General features: G+C 40.0%; 1 protein-coding gene and 1 long non-coding RNA gene across 6 annotated transcripts in view; one reads left to right on the plus strand and one right to left on the minus strand.

Moving 5' to 3' along the window:
• PRMT3 (protein arginine methyltransferase 3) overlaps positions 1–11,091 on the minus strand; it is a 64,935-nt gene extending 53,844 nt beyond the window's left edge. For 2 of the 5 annotated variants that reach the window (XR_009962494.1, XM_062607276.1), the window contains exons 1-6: positions 10,885–11,089; positions 10,096–10,178; positions 9,128–9,177; positions 7,083–7,185; positions 5,105–5,258; positions 1,755–1,896 (exon numbers count right to left, since the gene is read on the minus strand). Coding sequence is in view for 4 of the 5 variants with exons in the window: in XM_062607276.1 (XP_062463260.1) it covers positions 1,755–1,896; positions 5,105–5,258; positions 7,083–7,185; positions 9,128–9,177; positions 10,096–10,178; positions 10,885–10,985 (633 nt within the window). In the remaining variant the exon portion in view is untranslated. Of the gene's footprint in view, positions 1–1,754; positions 1,897–5,104; positions 5,259–7,082; positions 7,186–9,127; positions 9,178–10,095; positions 10,179–10,884 lie in introns of those variants that run through there. The other 3 variants (XM_062607278.1, XM_062607280.1, XM_062607279.1) reach the window with 3 other exon arrangements.
• LOC134157867 (uncharacterized) overlaps positions 1–18,846 on the plus strand; it is a 281,636-nt gene that overhangs the window by 37,969 nt on the left and 224,821 nt on the right. The gene's annotated exons all lie outside the window — the stretch shown is intronic.

The following is an 18,846-nucleotide window of genomic DNA, read 5'->3' on the forward strand; positions in this document are numbered from 1 at the left end:
TTCAGCACCAATCCAGAATACAGTCAGCTGGAAAGCTTTCAGCCTTACACCCTGCCCACTCACACTGCCTCAGCACTGCCCAAAATTACTCAATACAATATTAGCTGCTGTTTCTACTCTATGCGCTGCTGCTCCAGTAAGCCACTGTCATTCAGGTGCCTCTATTCACCACCACCATTCTCTCACTCAGTGTAATGCCTTTTTTTGGTTTGTTTTTAAAAACACATTAAGGAAAATCATTAAGATGATAATCAAGAAATTACTGAACAAAAGAATACAGCAAGGGAAACACTAGCCATTTGGCCAGTGTAAAGTAACACTACTCTTCCCCTTTCTCTGAAGTACTTCCAGAAAAAAAAACACTCAAATTGAAATTTCACCCTATCACTACCAGGGCTAAGGGAAAAAAAAAAAAAAAAAAAAGTGAAGAACTGAACAGTGTCAGAAACAGGCTTAAAATTCTTACAGCAAGATTCCATAATAATTTCAATATAGCAATCCTCTGTATTCATATAATGTCGACAAATAAATCAAATTCCGTATCTAGCACATAGGAAAAAATGACGCATCGATGATAAAAAGCAACTATTTCCATATGTTTAGGACAGTCAAAAGTCTTAAAAGCATTCAGAAAAACATTCCTGAAAACCACTAAAATACAATTTTGTCCCAGTCTCCTTGTGCAGACATGCAGAATTATAAAATTTATTAGCAAATGGAAAGGCTGCCTCATTCTATAGCCTATAACTATCTCAAATGACACCTTTATACCACTGCAAAACCAAGCTTCTGTAATTCTTATTTATCTTTAAGACAAATTGTATTTCTCTAGACTATACATTTGGGAATATATCAACTTTGGCAGAAATGTGTGCACTTCAGTAAACACCCTCCCTCCCCCCAAATTAACCTCATGCTGTTCTCAAAAGATTCATGTGTATTGCCACTAAATTATTTACAAAGCAGAAAACTTTATATGCTACTTGCATGGACAAAGTCACTTCACAACTCCCTTCTTTATCTCTACATTAGGCAGGAATTTAATTATTTCTGCATTAAAATGATAAAACTGTTCATGATTTGCACAAATATGATACTTTTTCTGAAAGGAAGCATTAAGAGATTTTGATTTACACATCAAGCATAAGTTGTTGGGCTTTGTGTTTGGTTGTTTTGTTGGGTTTTTAAGTTAAAAGCGAATACACAGCCTTGCCTTTGAAGAGTTTTAAGTATTAATTGTCTGTATTTATCACATAAAAGGAGCATACAGTTTTTTCAGGTGTTCAATGTCATGTATCAATTTACTGAAATGTGTACAAATATCAACAATTTCTGTTTATGTACTGCAATAGGAAACCCCAATATTTGGGAAATGTTTTTTCCTAACAAATTTCAATTGTTAGGAGAATATAAACTACAGAAAAATATTCACTGACTGTACCATGTTTTATCCTTTATATTTTAAGCATCCCAGAAAAAGCTGCTTTTGGTAAGGTAAGGCTGTGCTATACATATTCTATCTTCAAGCATATCTGTAAATGATTTTATGTTCCTAATGTTTCATGTAAACAGAATTTACGTAAGGAAATAGAAGTGAAAAATTCCCACAACCCGAACTACTAGGAAAAATCCTATCATGAATAGCAAGGGTTAAAAATGCAGCTGCTCTGCAGTATATTTATGGGCACACAGCCCACTTCGTCCCATCTTTCCTCTCTAGTCTTACTAAGATGCAGTTGAGATGACTTTCTAACCTTTAGCATCTCTTCGTGTATCCCATAATGCCCATACGAGCTGAAGTAAACGCCATCCTCATCCTCCTGAAGGTCTGCAATGGCAATGGATGACAAGCTGCTCCCAACATCTGCGTTCATCACAAAATCCTGCGCAAATCGCCTGCAATCAGTTTGAAATAGACCCTTGAGACATCATTTATGGGATCATGGAAAGGAGGCAAGGGTGAGAGGGGGGAAAAAGGGCTTCAATGAGGCAAAGGACCAGGCTGCGGAGGGCCTGTAACAACAATGGGCCCCTCTCTGAGCGGGCACAACCTCCCTCTGCCGACTCCTCTGGGCTGCTGCACGTGGATCTCTGTCCATCACCCTCCTGCAGTGATGCTTTCTGCTTCCAACCAGCAAAAACCAGCAGTGAAACAGTCACGCTTCATTTCTGGTTTTAAGGAGGAATTATCTTGTACCACAGTGGTCAAAATGGCATACGGTTTAGGCTGTCTATGCAGACAGGGACTCAATACAAAGAGCACAAGAATTACAAACCATACACCACCATACAACTAGCAGAAGGTAGAACAAAGTGCTTTAAAACTGAAGCATTTGGGTGGAAACAAACCACAGCTTAAAATCCCATGTACTGCTTCAATGTCATGCAGCTTATTTTTGCTCCTTCACAGCCTTGCATTCCTAACACACGTTCTCTTCCAATTTCTCAAAGCTGTTTTGTTGACAAAATACACAAATCAAGAGGTATGCCAGCTTTTTTGTTTTCACAATAAGCAAACAGCTCATGTTATACCCACAATGACACGAGAAAAAGTAAACGTATTCCAGCCAGACAGTATTCCTGCAAGGTATACAGTCCAATATCAACTGAACTTGCATACCAGATGACTCCAAAGCAGCCAAAGCTCAGCTTTAACACTGGTCATATTTGCTTAAATAGGAACTTAATGTATAGAAGATGCAAGTAGCATCTGATTATGGCACCATCCTTACAGAACAAGAAGACCAAACAAAACCACTGTTTCAGTCCGGACATGTGAAATACTTTTCTGCTTAACTAGTTAGGATAGGAAAAAGATGGTGGTAAGGAAATTCACACTAAAAGTTCATCAATATCAGAAACCTCCTGGTTTTGCTGACATACAGGTAAGGTCTGGATCTTATTTTTAATATTGCTCTTTACCAATACAGTTTGCTTTTTCATTACTTACAGATAAATATCACAATGATAAAAATAGAATCTGTTCTTTGTAAGTTTACATAACATACAATTAAGTATAATTATCCTTTTGTAAGATTTAAACCCAATTTTAAATTTCAAATTATTTAAAATAGATTCAGCCAATACTTTCTCCAGCCTATGCACACCACACAAGTACCAAACTCTAGAAACAGAGTTTTATTAAAAAATAACAAAAAAACAAACAAAAAAAGGATATATAAACCATGCTCTTAAATCTCTAAGTTACATCAAATGCTAAAGGTGACATGATTTATAGCACTGTTACCATTTGGAGGGGGAGAGGGGGGAGAAACAAGAGGTCACTAGGCCTCCAGCTGCATGTCTCTGCTTTGTACCCTTTTTAATTCTCAGCATTCTAGAAGTCTATTCAAAGCTCCTGGATCTAATTTTTTTTTTTTTTTAATCTCTAGAAGTTGAAGTCAGACAACCAGCCTGCTTCATACCAGTATAAACCTATTTCCATGGCTGTTGTGGTTTAAGCCACAGCATTGTTCTCAGACTAAAGTCAAAAACACAGCACTGCACCAGCTAGTAAGAAGGAGAAAAATAACTGTTAGAGCTGAACCCAGGACAGTGACAGAAAATAGTATAAATACATGTTACTGTACATTAAGGTTCTGTAAACTATTCTTGCTCTACATCAGACTCCCAAGATATTTTGCAGAGGTTTACCTGAAAGGAAACATTCTTTGATGGTCTCTTTCAGTGAAGTAACCTTCAGCATGAATCAGTATCACTATGAACCACAGCACATAGACTACTACAATCCAACAGGTTCACCTATCTAAAATTAAAACCTGTGCTGCTTCATCACATCTACATCTGGCTATTTCTACTGCCAGCCAATCCCTGCTGAATTGAAGAGCCTGTATTGACAAAGAAAAAATAAAGGCTGCCTTTTACAACAGCAGATAATTCTATATACTAACCTCAAAAAGAAATCTATGTAAGCTTGATTGAAGTTTAGAGTCGAAGAGAAATTGCAACTGCTTACTTGAAAAAGTTTTTCTTTCTTTTAAATGAAAGAGGGAACAAGAGTACAAGACAACACAGAAGAAAACTCAGTTTTCCAAGTACAGCAACAAATTTCTTTCATTCTTATTGTTTATGATTAATTAATGCATAATGTACTCAGATACCAAAAAACTGCTGTCAGCTACAAAGTATTATTTGCAAAAGTTAAACCCAGCTGAAGACAAAACTGTTCATTTTTTACAAGCATAATTGTTCACAGCTGATAGGATCTGAATACATGAATTTATTTTGGTAAATCTGGTTTCTAGTAACATCAAGCGTTTATTCTCAAAAGATACACGGAACATTCAAATGTCCTTTACAAAAGGGGTTTGCCACTTCTCCACAAAAGAACTTGAATTATTATTCCAAGTCTCTTAAACACAATTTCAGTTCTACAGTGCCCAATCAGTGTGATCTTGAAATGACAAGTTTGTACACGACTTAATCCTATATGAGCCAAAAAGAAGTTTATACTCCCATAAGCATCATCAATCCATATTCTGAAGACCTCAAGATTTAGAAGTAGCATGTACAGCTATGGGGATCTCCCAATTCCTGACTGCAGTGCACCAAATTACTAACAGAATCCACATCTGACACTGAAGATACAAGTAGCTGAAAACTTGGTTTATTCATTTCACTGAGGTTTTCTCCAAATTGTAACTGGATTCTATGATAACAATCATTGTTTGAAGCCATTTCTGAAAATGTTGAGAGTCACATATTTAATTTGTCAATACCTCCCTCTTCTCTGTGGCATACATCTTCAATGTTTAAATTTGCATCTAAAAGACTAATGGAAAAGTGAAAAACAGAGTGGTCTGAAGCAAAATACATGTTTCTGGGCCATGTGGTTATTCAGCTTTCCTAAGAATACTTTGCTCTTTCAATCTGTGAAGGTTTTGTGCAGTTTTAACTAATTGCCTATAAGATGTTTACTAATAATCCACAAGATAAGACAAAAATACGGCCCCAGCAGAAGTCATGAGTTCTATTCCACAGTTACATTCTATCATTGCTTTGAATTTCTATTGGTCTTTAAACATAAGCATCTCACATAGAACACATCAAATTAAAACACAAAAACCTCAGTTCCAACACTTACCTCATTTTTTGAAGATCCTCTTGTGCTCCAGCCAAGGCTGCTTCTGCAAGTCTTGCTCTGTGTTCTGCATGTTTTAATTGTTCAAGGAGCATTGTGTTATCATTTAAGCCATTACAAGGCAACGCGTTTTCAGGTTCACAAAGATCTTCTATATCTGACGAAATGAGGAGAAAAAAAAATCATCTACCAGTCATGTATTGCTTCACAGCAGCTCATAAACATATGATGTTTTCAGTGTTGCTATTTCTATATTTGGATGACTTGTAAAATTAGTCTGGTTTACAAAAGGCATCACTGATTTGATAGCATGAACCACACACCACAGTAAGTATGCTAGAAGCAACTTCTAAATTCACAAAGAATTCAGAATTAAATCCAGAATTCAAGCTTCTTTAAATACCAGTGTTTGATTATTGATAAAAGATATTAGGTTTAGACTGTAATTTAGTTAATTACAGTCCTACCATTTTTCCAGTTACATTATTCTGAGACGAAAACGACTATTAAGGGTAACAGCAAGAGGTAGGAAAGTATATCCATTTAAAATTTCTTAATAATTTATTATTAAATTTTAAGCAAATTCCTTGGTGTTTTATAAAGTTTATGAACACAAAGAACTCAAAACAGCATAAGCAGAGTGAATCTAGATGAAACACTGCTTTTTAGCTACCAAAACCCAGGCTCAGCATTAGGTCCCATTCATCTCCTGCTAAATTTGGCTGGTGATTTTAACAAATGTCACTGCATAAAAAGTGGTGCTAGTGTGGTTTTGGATGTAGTAAGAAGTTACTGACAGCTTACTGGGCAAAAGACTTCTTAAAAAAAAAAACAAAAAACAACCAACAAACCCATATATTCATTCCTTTCAGTAATGAAAGAATATTTGGCCCGTGGGACTGAAACAAAGCACAGATACTTAAGATTTCTGAGGTTCATAACTCCCCATAACCCTTTAGCAACTGGAACAGCAACTCCAAAGTATTCAAGCTTGAGCAGGAGCTGATATAGTAGAACATGAAATCCCTAAATAACCAACCAGTGTCCTCTACCACACATTATCTCAGTGATCATGCAGTAAGGCTTGCTTAGAAGAGTGTAAAACTCATTCCAGATTGTACAGAGAATAAAATAGCCTTAAGTACCTTATGGTTTAGGTAAAAGAAAGATGTACAATCAGGCATGAGACAGGAAGAAGGTGAGAGAACCGTGGGCAGCTAAAATAAGTTCAAAAGTCAAACTAAATTCTCTCAATACCATCTGATGAACGGTCATGAGAGAGAAACTAAGGCTTCTTCTACTTTGCTAGAACCACTAAAGAAGCAGAACTCTTCTATGCAACTACGTATCTTACACTGGGTTGGACCTGTGCAAGAGATTAAGATATTTTCGAAAGGAATCACTCCTTACTTAGAGCATACATTTTTTAATATATTACTTTAAAAACCTACATTTAGAAGTTTTAGAAGCTTGGTGAGATACTGGCACAGGCTGCCCCGAGAAGCTGTGGCTGCCCCATCCCTGGCAGTGCTCAAGGCCAGGTTGTATGGGGCTTGGAACAACCTGGTCTAGTGGAAGGTGTCCCTGCATGTGGCAGGGGGTTGGAACTGGATGAGCTTTAAGGTCCCTTCCAACCCAAACCATTCTATGATTCTATAATGATCTTCCAATTAGGTTTGGATGGAGTGCCTCTCTGACCTGCTTAATTATTACATACAGCATCTCCACTATGAACACCTTATCTACAATAAGTGAATACAGGTAACAAGAGATGGCTATGGAAATCTCAATCACTAAAAGCCAACATATGACATGTGGTAAAATTTTTAGAGTGTGACTTAATGTCATGACTTCAGCTAGTATGTGGACTTTCTCATGGTTGTAAGTCAATAACAGTGATGATGCTTATATGACATGAACTCTGCCAACACCACATTTACCCTACAAAGCAGTACAGTCATACTGAAACATATTTATTTACCAAACTGAAGGAGGAGATCATCGTCTAGCTCTGGTTTCAAATATTCCTCTCCTTCCCAGGGCAGTGGGCTGCTGAGAGAACTCAAATATGGTCCTGTTGGTTTCTAGACAAAAACAGAAGAGAATGTAAGCTGTTTCTTTGAAAACACCTTAAATTTCATTCAATAAAATAAGGCAAAGATCTGTTCTTCCACACATTAAAATAAGCAAGGCATTATTAAGCAGCTTTGTAGCAAAGGCTGAGAAAGATACTACATTAAAGCATGGCTAGTGGGAACAGTAAATAAACAGAGTTCTTGCTTTCATCCTGCCTCTGACAGCCAGTACTCAGCACACTGCTGTGAGAGACTGAACTAAAATCAGACTCCACTGTCTGCTGTCTCAAAGATTGGTATGAGAAGCTGAGACGGGACTCCACTCTCCATTGTCCGGGAGATGGGTGGGAAGAGCCAAGATAAGACTCCACAGCCCATTATCTTAAGGACTGGTGTGAGGAATTGCTGTTCATTATCTCAAGGATTGCTGACAGACATGTGCAGTTGAAGAGCTGGCTGCAAGACCAGCAAAACTGGATGCACATAATCCACCAGGAATGTGCAGTACATCACATTAAGAACAGAGATACTCCCCCCCAACACAAAATAAAAGGGGGAAAAGGTAATTGCTGTTGTGGCCACTCACCTCTGATGACAACTACGGACCCGGGAAGACACCCAACACCAAAGACAATAACTACAGACCCTTGGGATGCTGCTGGATCCATGGTGGCAACTATCTTTCTGCACTTCGAATTCTTGCTTAATTTCTATCCTTTTCTTCTGATCTGTCCTATTGCTATCTTTTTTATATTATTTTATAACAAACAAACAGATCAATTACAGTACTTAACCTCACTTGTGTCTTCATTCCACTCTGGGAATCACAAACAAAGTATTTCTGACACTGGATTTTTCTCCAGTTGGACCCTGACAACTGCCACTACAATCACAGCAACCAGAGAATAGTGTAAAACTACACCTATGAGCTAGTCCCAAAGCCCAGGAAACTACAGGGTCAAGGAGTTCAGTATGAACAGTAAGGCACAACAGATTGACAGACACTGAAGGATACTTGAAGGATTAAACTGGTATCAGGAACCAAGCTCACTCAGGAGCTTGCCTGCATCAGACTTACAGTAGCCACCTTACAGTAGGGCTAACCAATAAAGCCAAGATACTCATCATGCCAAGCGTTTTCACGCAAACAGCGCTGTAGAGTCAAGCATCAGAAATTGTGCATTCTCTCTTGTTTGCATCCGGCCAGTTAATATTTTGCCAGGAAAGGAGAGGTGACATTCTGGACAGTTTTTCCATTTTTGTGTTTAATCTCCATAGCTAGTGATGTCTTAAATAACTATTTGAGGATTTAAGGTTTGAAGATTCAAGTAAAAGATGCTTAATTAGGTAAGATGATTATTAAGTCCAAACCTAAACTTTCAGGGAACAACCAAGGAACATACTTCAAAGTGACAGACTACACAAAATACACAGAGGCCTAACTTGAAAGTGTAGGTTCTCATTGGCTTTCCTGCTTCTGGTATCATTTTAGCAGAGATCAGTTTTAGGTTCTGTGATTTAAGGTGTTTTCCTTACTAACAGGGCAGTAGGGGTCTGGACAGCTCATGTCCCCAGAAGGTACTCTTTTATACCTATACACACACAAGCACTGAGAAACTTCACTTACTAAGAAGTGAATCCATTACTGGGGCAAGATAGCAGAGTCAAAGGCTGAGATAAATTTAACAAAACAACATGATACTCTATAGCCTGGGGTTTTGCAAGTCTGAAGATCCTCTTCTGGAAACAACAAAACTCACACTAATTAAATATACTGTAAAATAACTTTATATCTAAATAAGCCAATTCAGTTTGTTTAATTCCTGTGATTTCTTATTTCTAGAAATACCAAATTCCATACAGTTATTAAAAGAGGACAAACTGAAAGATAGGCATCTTAATTACCCTTTCTCCAGACATAAGTGACAGTAGCAGTACGTGGCACACCTACCTTTAATCTAACAAAGTTTATTAGTTTAATGTATCCATAAAAATCAAGTCCTGAAAAGAAAGAAAGGAGGGCATGAGTTTATGTTACAGAAAACCACACACATCTTACAATGATATGAATACAATTACTTGATCAGTTGGCCAGTTTCCCCTTGAGCTGTACGTCATTAACTAGTGCAATCTTCCTATCTGAAGTTTGCCATTTGTGTTTTTCTTCTCCTTAGGACTAAACCAGCAAAACTGTCACCCTCAGGACAAATACATTTGCAACAAATTAAGAATGGAGCGCATGAAAATGTGGACTATGAACATGGGCTTAATTCATTTGGCAGGCAAGTACATCAGGACAAGCACATTTATCTCCTACAAGACACCCTGCTGATATTTTAGGCTATTAAGCCCCTTTGTTTATGTTTTTAGCTTTCTGCTTAATAAAATGTAAACTGATCCCACTCATCAGGAATACTGATTTAAAACCTTGCTCAGAAATAACAGGAGTTTAAATAGTAATACCCTGCACATACATCCTCCTATTTGCACCTTCTTCCTTTAGTCACTACCTTGGCCTAAATATATGACAGCTTCAATTCAAGGCCAACATTAAACTTCACTTGTAAAGAATGAAACAGAGATTGGAGGATATACTTTCCTGTGATGACCTGAAGGAACATAAGCCAAGACTGTAAACAGCTTAAAAGACATCAGCAGTATCAAGTTGACAGTGGGAACTCAGTACAAGCCAGCAGAGATCAATCTTATTTTTTTACTAGTTGAGAGCTTTACCAGAAGATAAAGCACATGGGAAACTGCCAACATAAAGATAACACATAATACAATAACTTATCTTGATCAATCATGGAATCTCCAGCTACAAACAGGAAGTCAGTTAGGAACAAACTAATATTTGCAACTTATTTTAAGTGACACGGTGGTATATGGGAGGAAAAAACGAGTCATGAAAAATCTTACCATGTTTCTGGATCACATCACAAACACTGAATTCATGCTCTGCTTTGCAGTGGGAAAACACACCTTCAGCAGAAGTAAACAACCTGTAAATAAGTTATTAAACATGCAGTATTAGCACCCTGAGAAGTTGGAACACACTTAGAAACATTTGCTATGCTCTGTTCTGACCTGCTAGGCAATGTGTTCAGAGCATATAATTTTTGCCTCTGATAAACTATCAACAGGCGCTTGCTTACAGAAAAACTTCTACCTTGTTTGCAAAACATTTTACACCAAAATGTAATAAACGTAAAACCTCTGACAAAACCACAAGCACTATTAACTTTCAAAACCTCCTTGAGTGCAAAGACAGCATTTAACCCAAAATTTAAGAACTGCACAGAGTTGACCGGTGAGGTCTGCAGCATCATAATAAAAGTTAACATCTATTTACTGACGATGGCAAAAGATGATGAAGAGAATTCAGAAGAGAAGCTTTCATGCTGCTTCAGAGTGAGGAGAGGGGAACATCCTTCGCATTCTCTCCCTCCTTTTGCTTGTATTTAACAGCCCTCTGGCTCTAGAGAGGCCACACAGAACACCAGCAGGCTACAGCGCCCCGATATAAACAACGTATTATTCCTGTCCGTGACACAGCTGCTCCCGCGGGCCGGCTGTGGGCCCTCACCCTCCAGGCTCCCCTCCTCAGGAGCTGCATGGGTATCACCACGCCTCAGGACCCCCCCCCCCCCGCCACGTCCCAGCGTGGGGATAACGAGCGCACACCGCGGCCCGGGGTGGCTGCCAAACCTGTCGCAGAAAAGGCAGCGGGTCCGCAGGCCCTCACTGGTGCCTTCCTCCTCCTGCTCTTCCTCCTCCCAGGCTTCCTCACCGTCGGACAGCTCAGGCATCTCCTCGTCGGCGGGCGGCACGGCGGTCCCTGTGGAGCCGACAGCAGCGGATAGTTACCGACCGGTGCCGAGGGGGTGATAGGGGTGGGAAGGGAAGCAGGAAGGAAAAGGAAGAGAACGTCAACGCCAGGGGGGCTAGCGCGCCCCCTGGCGGTGAAAGGCGTCATCAGCACTTCCGGCCCCAACCGTTACGTTTGAAACGCCCTCCGTGAGGGGAGGGAGATCTGGGGCTGCCGTTTTGTGGGGCCGAGCTGCGGAGGGGGGCGGGAACGGAACTTCTGCGTCAGCGTTGGCCTTGCGGAGGCGACCGCTGCTGTGGTAAGGCCTGATAGCGAGAAAAGCAGGAGGACGGATAAAGGGTCACCCCTCAGCCAGCCTAAAATACAAGAGATTATTTCTGCCCGGAGGTGGAATCGTACCTTCTGCAGTTGAGAGGCAGCTGGCAGATGGGTTTCTTATTTTCCACAGGTAGTGTGGCTGTGATGGGAAAGTTAAAGAAAAGAACACATGACTACCAGCTTTTAAACAAAGCTCAGCAAGAGGCTTTTGCAACTGAGGGAAATGCAGAAGTTAAAAAGTGGTTTAAAACATTTACATAGCAAAGCTTAAGCGTCATCTGAAAAAGACAGTATTTAAGATTCGAGGCAGGTTACCAAACCTGCTTTGTTTTCTCTCTTCATAGAATCCTAGACTGATTTCGGTTGGAAGTGAGCTTAAAGCTCATCCAGTTCCAACCCCCTGCCATGGGCAGGGACACCTTCCACTAGACCAGGTTGTTCCAAGCCCTATCCAACCTGGCCTTGAACACTGCCAGGGATGGGGCAGCCACAGCTTCTCTGGGCAACCTGTGCTAGTGCCTCAGCACCCTCACAGGGAAGAACTTTTGCCTAAGAGCTCATCTCAGTCTCCCCTCTGTCAAGTTAAAGCCGTTCCCCCTTAGCCTGTTCCTACAGGCCCTCATCCAAAGCCTCTCTCCAGCTTTCTTGTAGCCCCTTTAGGCACTGGAAGCTGCTCTTAGGTCTCCCTGGAGCCTTCTTTTCTCCAGGCTGAACCAGCCCAGCTCTCTCAGCCTGTCTCCAGAGCAGAGCTGCTCCAGCCCTCACAGCATCTCCATGGACTCGCTCCAACAGCTCCACGTCCCTCTGGTGTTGTTGCCCCAGAGCTGGATGCAGGACTGCAGGGGCGCTCTCCCCAGAGCACAGCAGAGGGGCAGAATCCCTTCTCTCTATCTGCTGCTCATGCTGCTTTTGATCGTATCACATATCATAGAATCATAGAACAGTTTGGGTTGGAAAGACAACCATCCATTTCCAACCCTCCTGCCATGGGCAGGGACACCTCCCACTCTTCGTCCACTCAGCAAAGTTAGAGTGCCTCTGCATCAGCATGTCAAGAGATGTGTCCTTTAAAAGCTGATTTGCCAAACTTCCCCACAATACAGTGTGGTCTCAGCATGCATCAAACAGGTTCCTTTTTCAAAGGAAACCTCCAGGCTGTGCCAGGACTGTAGGCTATGGGACCAAGCTACAAACTCCTAGCCCCAAATTAAAATCTTGGAGCATCCAGGCACCATGCTTTCTGCACCAGGGCAGACACAGCAATAATCTCTTCCCTTGTCATCTCCAATATTATAAGATGTTATTCTACATTATATTTATTGTAGAAAGGCTTGGTTCGCAGCAGCAATTAATCGCAATAGGTAGCACTCAGCATAAGCACAGGTACCATGTGCTGGTTAGTACATGGTAGTTATCGTTGTTCAGCAGAGGGACCACCACCGTTATCATTATCACAGGTTGTGGTCATTTCTAGAGGGGTGGAACTAAGGGTGAGGTTCTAGTCTCTGTTTCAGTGTGCAAAGGGTCTGTTTTAGTGTGCAGATTCAGTGGTCTTTGCTGAGTGTAAAATTATAGAGATTTGAATTGATGGTAAGAAGAAAAAAAAAAAGGACAGGGAATGCAGAATTCAAGAAGAAAACCCAAAAGTCTGAATTTACTTGTCTGGATTACAGTCTGATTTCTGATCTGTATTTGTCAATCTGTACCATGTATCTTAATTTTCCCTTTCGCTTACCCTCCTATCTCTCACAGCTAGCAAAGGAGACTTTTAAGTATGGTACTAATTAACCAGATTAGTCGTGGTTGATAATAGGCAAATCCAAAGGGAGACAGAAAATCTCAATATGAAAACTGATACTAGATAAGACTAGAGTGACAGGTTTGCAAAAGGATCTAAGAGCTACTAAATCATAATCCTTCATAAATTCTGCTTTGTGTTTCATTTTTAAATTCCATATCCGTTCAGAATTACTTTTAGAATTATGACAAGGTAACACCAACTCTGCAAACCCTGCTCAGTGGTGTAAACCAATGCTCCTCATGGAATTGTTTCCTTGCACAGCAACTCAGTCCTTCTCACTGAATCAGAATTAGTGCAAAATGCTGGCCAAATGCTGCGTACCTTGAATGTACAGAAGAAATCAAGGCAAGACATGCTTCTATCTGCATGAAAGGAATAGAAGTGACATAGAACAATTATACTTATTTTTTCGCTGCTCTTGCTCAAGCAGCTAATCACAGAAATAGATTTAACAGCCACGGCTCTCGTTAGGAATGCTGGACTGATAGCAGCAAAAGCAGAAACAGCAGCTTCTTTGTGTTTTACTAGAATTCTCCCCCACCAAAGGGGCAAGGGGTCACTGATTGCGTACTCTTTGCTCCACTGCACACCCTCAGCTATTGTTGAGTCCAGTCAGAGACTGAATGTGCAGCACAGCTTTGTAACCAAACTTTCTTCTTTATTATGCTGTGAATTAAGATTCGCCATAAATGCAAAGCACCTGCTCATTTGGGTCAGTGTATACAACATGTTGGGTGAAGACTATGAAATCCTGCAGGAGAAAAGGTTAACTTACACTGGTACTGCTTGAAATATGATCATCTTTGTTACAATCTCCTAATCCTTGTAAATGGATTTGCATGGTACAGAAAGATTTACAATGTAATGGATTACTATTTCATAATCCATGCCAAGGAGAAGAAACTTCAAATATTTACCATTTTTTACTGCATTTCAAACTTTTTTCCCTCTGATCTGGAAGCACAACACTGGGGAGGCTGTTAGAGAGTGTTTGCACACAAAATATATTGTCAACATGTCACTCATGGGCTTTGTTTCATTGGAATTTCCAAGCATGTGTAACTTCATTCTCCACCTGGGTCACTCCATTTTGTGATCACAGTGCTTGTCATTATTCAAAAGCAAAGAAAGAATGTTAATAGTAATCACACAGGAAACAAATGAAACATTTTTTAGCATGCTATTATGAAATAGCTATGACTTTACCCTGTGTAATCAATCAGAAAATAACATAGAAAACGTTTCAAGTTTAACATTTAAATAGCCGAATTACTTCTTAGTCACTCATGTGGTCAGTTACATTTGTTCGATTTTAACCACTCAAGGTCGTCAACAGACAAATGCATAAAACCAAGCTCAAGACTGAAGACTACTTTTCAAAAGCATTCTCTATCTAGAAAGTCCAAACTGTCTCAGGTTTTATAATACACTCCTTGGATACTAAACCCAGCCTGCTACATACAAGTGCCAAGAATGATGCTTCCCAAAGCACGGAGTATGATCGCAAACACTCTCTTACACTCAGTCCTCCCATCACAATGTGTTGCTTTATTAAATTAGTGATGGAAACTATAGCAAGCAGTCTAACAGCAGAGAGTGGTTGTTTCATTAAGACTTTAGGATGTGTAGCCATGAGGAGGTTCTCAAAGCTGTTACTTCCCTACGTTGCACAGCAATGAACAGCATAGCTGCAGCAGTAAGTACAGAAACTGCACATTTTGCAAGTAAGATATTAATGCCAGTGACTCCTTGCACCTTTATTACCTCTCGCTGAAGGGGGAATTCAGACATATTCTGCTTAATAAAAATCAGAATGAAAATAACTGACAGAGATATTTTTCACCTGGGCAGAGCTCAGGAACCCTGTGTAGGGCTAACTCTGAAGGTAGGGTTAGGTTTAAACCTAAGAGAGAAAGCCTAGACCTCTAGCTGAAGTGAGTCTGGGAGAGGCTGCCATTTTCAAGAGAGAGCTGCAACAAAATGTGAGACTCAGGGTGTTATAGAGGTGATTTTTAGTCGCCTTCATTCTTTTTCTGTTTCCTCTCCTTAAACATTAAAGCAGCATTTCTCAACCTGTCAGCAAGGCAAAGGAAATACAAACGTCACCTTCTCCCCTACTTTATTGCATCAGATCTGCGAACTGATTACATTGGCTGTTATCTTTCCTCTGATGTTTAATCCCTGACAGGCTGGTTAAACCAGTACACTTCAGCATTTATTCAGTCAGCAGCTTGGAGGAACAGCAAGCAGCAGGAATGCGCAGCCAGAAGTGTAGCACTGTTGGTACAAATACTGAGAGTGTACATTTTCAGTGAATGATTGAGCAAAACCAGTCTCTGCCATTAGAACAAATCCACAGTGTAGAAAAAGAAAGTAGTATCAAGATAGTATCAACCTTAAGATAAAATACATTTATGCACCTGCAGAAGTGCCTGTGTAAGAAGTGCGTTGTGCAGCAGCTTGAGGAAGGCAGGACAATTTCAGGTGCTACAGACCTCTGGGATCCAACTGAGATAACTCCTCAGATAATGTTAAAAGAATAATAAAATATTTAGAGGTTTTAGAAAAATCAGTCATCTTCAGAGTTACTTTCACTGTTTAATGTCCAAAGGGTAAATGAAAAAAGGAATCTGAAGTATCTTAAGGCTAAACCAGTGTTCAAAGAGAAAGTATTATAAGGAATTCAGACTTTTCTATCTGTTAATATCTGTGTTTCAACAGTAGAAAATGATGTAAATGGCTGTAAAGATAAAATACAAAAGAAATCCTATCCCCTTTTGTAGTAAAATGAAATGTTAACCTTAGATCATGTTTTAACCATGAAAGTGTGGTTACTATTAATTCCCAGTAAGGAAGCAAGTGAGGACAGGTAGCAGTTTATATCAGTTAACAGGCCAAACTCATGAAACTGTTGAGGGCTGTGCACTGAAAACAAACCCAGAAAAGCAAATATTTGGCACTTAATGGTTTGTAAGTACCCACAAGATACTTAGTGTCATATCAACATTGGATATTAAGCATTTAGTGGAACCTGAATGCAAATACCCAGATGAGTTACTTTGAACCAAAAGCCCTTTTTGTGAGGGGCTGAGCGTCTAAGAATGTTAAGTTCACCAGAACCAGCTCTGCTCCATGTTCATGAGGAGTGACAGATCAAAGATGGGAATCTTGTGTTGTGCCAGAACATAAAGGCTTTAATTGTTTGAGCTCTAAATAGCAATGTTAGAGCTGAAGAAAAATTTAGGAATCATAAATAAAAAGAGCATTAGTGCAAGTTGTCATTGCTATTTCAGAAATCTCCTGCTTAGTGCCTAGATTTCTGAGGGCATGATAAGAATGCCTTGAAGAGCAGAATTAAAATGCAAGTAGAGGAAGAGTGTGATATTTTGTAGGGTCTACTTTTGCTGAGTTGTGACTCCCCCAACAGAACGAGGAGCAGTATTGGTGATCACAAGCAGAGAAAACCAAGTTAGAAGTAATAGAATCACAGACTGGTTTGGGTTGGAAGGGAGCTTAAAGCTTATCCAGTTTGAACCCCCTGCCATGGACAGGGACACCTTCCAGTGAACCAGGTTGGTCCAAGCCCCATCCAGCTTGGCCTTGAACACTGGATGGGGCAGCCACAGCTTCTCTGGGCAACCTGTGCCAGCGCCTCAGCACCCTCACAGGGAAGAACTTCTGCCTAAGAGCTCATCTCAGTCTCCCCTCTGTCAGGTTAAATCCATACACCCTTGTCTTGTCATGACCTGCCCTTCTAAGAAGTCCCTCAAATCAGGCATAAGACCACATCCACTGACAATGTTTTTCTTGTAAAATTACTTTTCCAAGAAAGATGGGAGGGGGTACCCATCACGTTGCATGTTTGAAAGATAAACTTCATAGTTAACTGGGATTAAATTGGTTGCTTGCAGCAAAGGATGTGCTATTTTAATTTTGTTTCTATATCTAGAAAACTGGAGAGACTGTTATACCATGATTCCGACAACACACATTGGGAGTATGTTGTGAGTTCAGGGGTTCGAAAGATTCACTGCAACAAGTCAGTTAAATCTTTGTAGAGGATCTATAAACACATAATTTCTTTATGTTACTAGTATCAAAAAGACAGTTACTATCTCTTTGTGTAAATTAGATACCAGACAGCTTGGAAAAATTGTTTTTTCAGAAACAATCTAACTACCTCAAAGGCTTCTCCCAGAGGTCTAAAGAATGTAGGAAGGAGGAAAAAGAATGACTTACCCTGCACAAATAATGCAAGTAAAAAATAGCTAAATGTAAATGTGCAATCAGATTATTTTTAAGGTAAGAAAACTATCCATTCTGAATCAAACAAGATGTCATTAGATAAGATTTTTGAGCCAGTTTCTTACAAGTTCTCTTGGTTTAGCTTTTTTGTTGGCAGATTTTTTGCCTCATTTTCAGTTCATTTCTGAAAACTAAAACTGCACAAAACTAACATAAAAGTGGAAATGTCCTTTGGTAAAACTGCAAATTCTCCTGATAAATATTAATTCCCACTTCTTTAAAAGTTGCTTGCTTGAGGTATAATAAGTAGTAGCTATATTTGTTAAATCTCCCATTCTTTGGAGCAGCTTCTTTAAAGAAAAATAAACCAGCCAATGAGAAGTGCCTAGACGGACGCTGTCTCCCTCGGTTAATCCAAGGCCAGTAGAAGGATAATTTGATTAAACTGAGACCCTAATTTATTTAGCTTTAGTTCTGGATCAACCTCTTCTTAATAGAGTGCTGTCGTCTCCAATTGTTTGATGAAAATTAAAGTGACATAAATACCATGAGACTTTTTCAATCTGATTAGTCAGCTAACTTGCATCAATACTACCCCAGCCATCAGGCGCTGGCGTCCTTCCTTTCACCAGCCTTACTAACAACTGACAAGTTCTCCTTGAAGACCAGGCACCCACGCTGCCACTCAGACCCCCACACTTAATCCATCATCTGCCCTCAATGGGTCTTGTTTGACAAGGTGCCCACACCTTTTTCCATTGCTGTTCATCAGACAAAGCTAAATATTGTTTTATTAGCAATCAATAGCCTGTTAATCCCAAACGATTTCACAAATCCACTGAGCCCTCAAGCTGATTATAAATGTTTGGGTTTGTTGTGGGTTTTTTTTAAGATGCTAAATTTCTGATGGATTTTCTCCTCTCCTCCCAGCCCTCCTGCTTCAATATGGGACACTGTAGCTGGTAAGCAAAGCCACAAAAGCGAAAGAGCTCTGTTGTCGTTAATGTTGCTGTTAACTGCACATTTACAAATGTCAAAGTTTCTTCGAAGTTTAGACATCATCAAACCTGTGCCATCAAACCCCAGCAGATTTACTAGCTCCTCTACTTTCAATCCATCAGTTTAAAATATCTTAAAGAATAAGAGAGCTTCTCAGCCTTCCCTTTTTATAGCAAGATGGTAAATTGTTGCTTAGTCTGTAGGCTGGGGGGCTAAGGAGTGAGAGAAAGAGATGTAAGCTGCTTTTATTTTCAATATATGAAATACTAACAAAGCAAGCTCTTGCACTATTGAACAGGCTACCATTCATGTCCAAGGCGCAGGTGCAGGCGTGAGCATGCCTGGTATACTCTGATGATCCCTTTGTTTGCCCTTTGGGTCATGGCTATGTCTTCTGAGAGGCACAAGGAGAACAGTATTACAAATGTACTTCCTCTTGGATTTACTCATCCTCGCCTATGCCTGTCTGCCTGCTTTT

Source organism: Pezoporus occidentalis, unplaced genomic scaffold (assembly GCF_034315485.1).
Source record: "Pezoporus occidentalis ecotype Australia unplaced genomic scaffold, CSIRO_AGI_Poc_V1 ctg121, whole genome shotgun sequence".
NCBI classification, from domain to species: Eukaryota; Metazoa; Chordata; class Aves; order Psittaciformes; family Psittacidae; genus Pezoporus; species Pezoporus occidentalis.